The following is a 5,584-nucleotide window of genomic DNA, read 5'->3' as shown; positions in this document are numbered from 1 at the left end:
GTGTGATTCCTCTATTTATTCTTCCTTTTGTTTTCATTGTAAAAGAGGACAGAAACCCAGGGACATGTATGTAATTGACTCAGACAAAGCTTGTGAAGAGGAAGTTGCTGATGTTTCCATGGGAAAGGATTCCTGGTGAGAGAGTAAGTAGAAGGGCAAGAGAAGATGGGCTGGCTACACTGTTGCATCCTGGGATGTGCTAACTTGGGGATATATCCTGCCTAGGCTTGAGAGGAGGGCCTGGTTATTTAATGAGTAAAAGCATATTCCCTCTTCTCTCTTCCTTTCCTCTTTCAAAAACTTTTGATTCCTTTTATCACATCTCTGTATATTAACTCCCTTGGGGGCAAGGGTTGCTGAAGATTTTGGAGTAACAGACACCCAGGGTATACTAGATGAGTCACAGCAATGGAATAAATTGTGGGCTCATCCATTCATTAATTTAGCCCCAAACAATATGAGTTATCCTGTATGCCAAGAAATCAGTTGGAATTGAGAATGGATGGGGTTGGAAATAGCCTAAACAGGGGAGAGCTGTGTCAAATATAGAAATACAGGAAGAAATTATAGGGAAGAGTGCTTGAAAATCATGCTTATATAAGAGGCTCTGTCCCATTTTGATACAAGGAAGGTTTTCAGTATGTTCAGAATTCAGAGTAACAGTTGAGAAGTGCTGAGAAATGAGGCTGTAGGATCAGAGTGGACCCATGATAGATCAAGAATTCCAGATTTTTTCAGAATGACTGGCCTGAAAAAAATTTACATGTTGAAATCCTAACCCTCAAGGCCATGGTATTAAGAGATGGGACCTCTTGGCAGGTAATTAAATCTTGATTGTGAAGCTTCATGAATGGGATCAGTGTCCTTATAGAATAGGCTCAAAGGAGCTTTTTCACCCTCTCCCACCATGTGAGGACACATCAAGATAGTGCCATCTATGAACAAAGAAAATCGACTCCCATAAGATACTGGGTTCCTCACTGCTTTGATAGTGGACTTTCCAGTCATCAGAACAGAGAGAAATAAATTTCTGCTGTTTGTTAACCATGGAGATGTGATATTTTCTTGTATCATCCTGAACAGCATCAGAAAGACATCTAAAAATTTCAGGCAGGGAAATAAAATAACCAGTTTTTCATTTTAGAAATATTGGCAGCCTGGGCAACTTATTGAGAACTTGTATCAACATAAAAAATAAAGAGGGCTGGGGTTGTAGCTCAATGTTAGCATGTGAGAGTCCCTGTGTTTGATCCTTAATACAAGCAAGCAAAACAAAACAAGAACAGTAAAAAACCCCAAACAATAACAACAACTACTCACCCCCAAACTCACAAAACCAAAATGAAAACCAAACCAAAATAAAAAATCAAAACCAGGGCCAAACTGAAATCCCCACATTTCTTTGTAACCTTTTCCATGTCTTATGGCATTGCAATGGTTTAAACCTTGATAATTATGTTTTCCTTAACTGTTTGACCAATCAGTTGATTTATTATAGGTTAAGAGCACCTGTATAATAGCATGTAGCAAATGTGCAGAAAGCACTTGTTTCTGTAGAATGTTGAGGGTCACAGGTACACTACCTGCTAGTCATTTGTTAACATGGTTTATTATTTCTTGAAAATATTTTCTTTTGCTCCCTCCTTCCCTTCCTCTCTCCCTCTCTCCCTTCCTTCCTTCTGACCTCCTCTTTTGTTATTTCTTCCTTTCCTTTGGAAACTGAAATCCTACTCATCCTGCTCATCCTGAAGTATTTTTTTCAGATATTTCCCCTCCTCTCAAATTTTCTTATTGCTCAGAGTCATCTGACCCTCCTCTGAGTCCCAGTCCTGCCACACACAAGGAAGATAACTGAGACCTTTCTTTAGGTCTCTGGGCCCCATGTGTATTGGAGCAGGTGTGGATTGTTTTATCTCTAAGATCTAAAATTCCTTCTAACATTTTGTAGTTAATTCTAAGGCAGAGACAAAGGGAATGGGTGAGTCTCCCATAGGCCAATAGACATGGATTTGTCAATATCATGAAATGTTTCCTATAATGAATGACAGAATGTAGGTTTTCTAGATTCTATAATATTAACGATTTCATGCCCAATTTTTTACCTCAAGATATAAAGAAGCCGAGATAGTCTATCTGGTGTTTATTTCATGTTCTTTCTCTTTAATTGTCTAGCTGATGTGTCAACAATATGGGACAAGGAAATCAAACAAATGCTTTAGAATTTATACTGCTGGGATTTTTCCAAGACTCAGAGCATCAACTGATGTTATTTGGATTGTTCCTATCCATGTTTATAGTCACCTTCCTTGGGAACTTGTTCCTCATCATAGCCATTGTCTCAGTTTCCCATCTTCATACACCCATGTACTTCTTTCTCTTCAATCTGTCCTTTGCTGACATTGGTTTCATCTCTACAAGCATCCCAAAGATGCTGATGAACATTCAGACACAGAGCAGATCCATCACCTATGCAGGTTACATCACCCAGATGTATTTTTTTATGGTTTTTGGAGGCATGGATACCTTCCTTCTCACTGTGATGGCTTATGACCGGTTTGTAGCCCTATCTGTCATCCCCTACACTATCCAGTCATCATGAACTCCCATCTGTGTGGCCTCACGGTTCTTACATCCTGGTTAATCAGCTTGTCATATTCTCTGATCCAGAGTCTATTGATGTTGCATCTATCCTTCTGTACAAATTGGGAAATTCGACATTTTTACTGTGAACTTTCTCAGGCCCTCATGCTAGCTTGTTCAGACACACTGATCAATCATATAATACTCTACATGGTGACTGGCCTTCTTGGATTTGTTCCCTTTTTAGGGATCCTTTTCTTTTATACCCAGATTGTCTCTTCCATCCTGAGAATTCCATCAACATATGGAAAATATAAAGCTTTTTCTACCTGTGGGTCTCATCTATCTGTGGTTTCTTTATTCTATGTGATAGGTCTTGGTGTATACCTCAGTTTGGAAGCATCATCATCTTCCTGGAAGGGCATGATGGCCTCCGTGATGTATACTGTGGTCACCCCCATGCTGAACCCCTTCATCTATAGCTTGAGGAACACAGACATTAAGAGGGCCCTGAAGAAACTTCTTGGCAGAACATTTTATATTCAGTGACAAGAATACTGGTCCTGGGCTCTTGAGCTGGCAAAGGTACCAGCAAAATAAATTCTGCAATCAAGAAATTCTGAATTTAAATTATATAGGCTTTTACCCCTCACCCACTCTGTTTCTCTGTCTTTAATCAAAATATCCCTGTGAGTACTTTGTCTGAAACTTTTATGGTGATCACTCTGTTACCCTCAGTTGTATTCCCCACCTCTCCTCCTTTTACATTTTACATCACTACATCTCAACTTGATGTTTGCATTCCTAAAGGTCTAATCAACCATTCAAGTATCAACTCAGAGACTCTTGGATAAAACATTAAATAGTTCATTTTTACCAACAATCATTGTTAGTTCTTGTTAAATTTATTCATTTGGCATTATTTATTGGATATCTATAGGGTACCAGGGTGTTCTAGGTGCTAAGAATATAGCAGTGAAAAAAATCCTTGCCCTCATAAAGCTAAAATCCATGTTCAGGCATATAATATCTGGGTAGACAAAAAGAGAGTACTACTTTGGGCATGATAGTGCATATCTGTAATCCCATCTACCCAGGAGGCTAAGGCAGGAGGGTTACAAGCTTGAGGTCTGCCTGGAAAACTTAGTGAGACCCTGTCTCAATAAAAAAATGAAAAAGGGATGGGGATGTAGCTTAGTGGTATAACATGCCCAGGTTCAATACCCAGTACTGCAAAAGAAAAAAAAAAGTATGCACAAATCTGTATGAAAGTGCTGTGTGGAGCACAGACTACAAATTAAATCAAAAACTTGTGATCACCACCCTGTAGTGACCACAGGAATTTTAGTCCTGAAAACTTCCATTTGAGAGATAATTACTCTCTTGATTGTAGTTATTAAATGAAATAGTCTGCTATGATCTGAAGATTTTTCCTCCTACAAATTAATATGATGAAACCTTATCACCAATGTGATGGGATTAGAAAGGGTACCATTGGGAAGTGATTAGAGTATGAGGGTGTTGCCCTCATGATGCTCTTATAAAAGAAGCTGCAAGGGATTTGCTTTTCCTTTTCTCCCATGTAAGGGCACAGTAAGAAGGCACTATCTGTGAAAGCGACCTTCATCAGATTTTTTGATATTAGACCTCCTGGTCTCCAGAACTGTGAAAAATAAGTTTTTGTTGGTTATAAGCTACCTGGTTTATGGTATTCTTTATGACACCCTGAAAAGATTAACACACTACCCCTAAGGCTAAAGTGCTTACAATAATATTGAAACCTGAAATATCTATAATGTCTTAGGTAATGTCAGAGAAATGCACAAATGAGGAGGTCGGTACCTAGATAAGTTCCATAATGAAATGGAAATGATTTATACAGGAATGTATTACTGGATAAATGCAAGCAAGTACTTACGAGCAGGTAGCCTTTGCAACCATCCAAGGAAATGTCCACTTCCATTGTCATTTGGGCAGTGCTCTATGCATAGCTCTAAACTGATTAACTACTTGGTTTATGGATGGCAGTTACAAGCTGAACAGATGGTAGGGTGCCACTCTGAGAGGAAGATAGAGACAAATCATCTCAGTGAGCTGAATTGCATGGTGTTTGCCTATCTACTTCTGTTTTTACTACCTCATGGATATTGGTCAATGGCCTAGCTATGTGGGGCAAACTGACCAATTAAAGGTATGTTTATGTGGGGCATGACCCTGTGAAATAAATCACTATGGAGATTTAAGGGAGGTAGTAATAGAGGACATGTTAGAGTCCTTTTCTAGGAGTGTAAGATGATTGGAACCAGTGAGTGGATATTCTGGTGTGCTCCCTTGAGGTGTCCATCTGCATCATGAAATGAGTGGCATTGGTTCATGTGAGAAAATGCAAGGAGGTTTAGAGGAGAAATGATTGAGTCAAAGACTTAACCTTATCAGTGAATCCATATTGGTGGGATTAATTGAGTGGTAACTGGAGGCAGGTGGGGTGTGGTTGGAGGAAGTGGTTCACTGGGGATGTGGCTATGGGGTATATATTTTGCTTCTGGAGAGTGAAGTCTTTCTCTCTCTGTTTTCTGATCACCATGTGAGCTACTTCCCTCTGCCACACTCTTCTTCTATGATGTCCTGCCTCACCTTGAGCCCTGAGAAATGGAGTCTACTCTCCATGAATTGAGACCTCTGAAACTGTGGGCCATCAAATAAACTTTTCCTCCTTTATAATTGTTCTGGTCGGGTTTTTTAGTCACAGCAGTGAAACAGCTGACTAAAACAGAAATTGGCACATAGAAGTGGGGTCTTTGCTGTGACTAATCTGACCATGTTGTTAATAAGTTTTTGGAACATTTTGAATAGGTGGGAGGAATTTTGAAATGTTTAGCAGTGTAAGCTGGAAATGCTTTAGGTTGTTGTAAGCAAAGCTTAATGGCTGATTCTGGTGGGAGCTCAGAAGACCAGAATGCCAATGGACTCTTGGGAATAGGACAGTGAAGACAGGGCTCAAGAG

The 5,584-nt window shown here is 39.5% G+C and overlaps 1 protein-coding gene across 1 annotated transcript; it reads left to right on the top strand.

Moving 5' to 3' along the window:
- The first annotated feature begins 2,188 nt into the window (after positions 1-2,188).
- Positions 2,189-3,129, top strand: LOC107133705 (olfactory receptor 7C1-like). Its single transcript, XM_015475939.2, is given in 2 exon segments — positions 2,189-2,563; positions 2,566-3,129. Coding segments are annotated over 2 exon segments (939 nt in total).
- Positions 3,130-5,584: the final 2,455 nt, after the last annotated feature.

Source organism: Marmota marmota, unplaced genomic scaffold (assembly GCF_001458135.2).
Source record: "Marmota marmota marmota unplaced genomic scaffold, marMar, whole genome shotgun sequence".
Classification (NCBI taxonomy): domain Eukaryota; kingdom Metazoa; phylum Chordata; class Mammalia; order Rodentia; family Sciuridae; genus Marmota; species Marmota marmota.
Note: the sequence above shows the minus strand (reverse complement) of the source record. Positions and strands in the feature narration are given on the sequence as shown.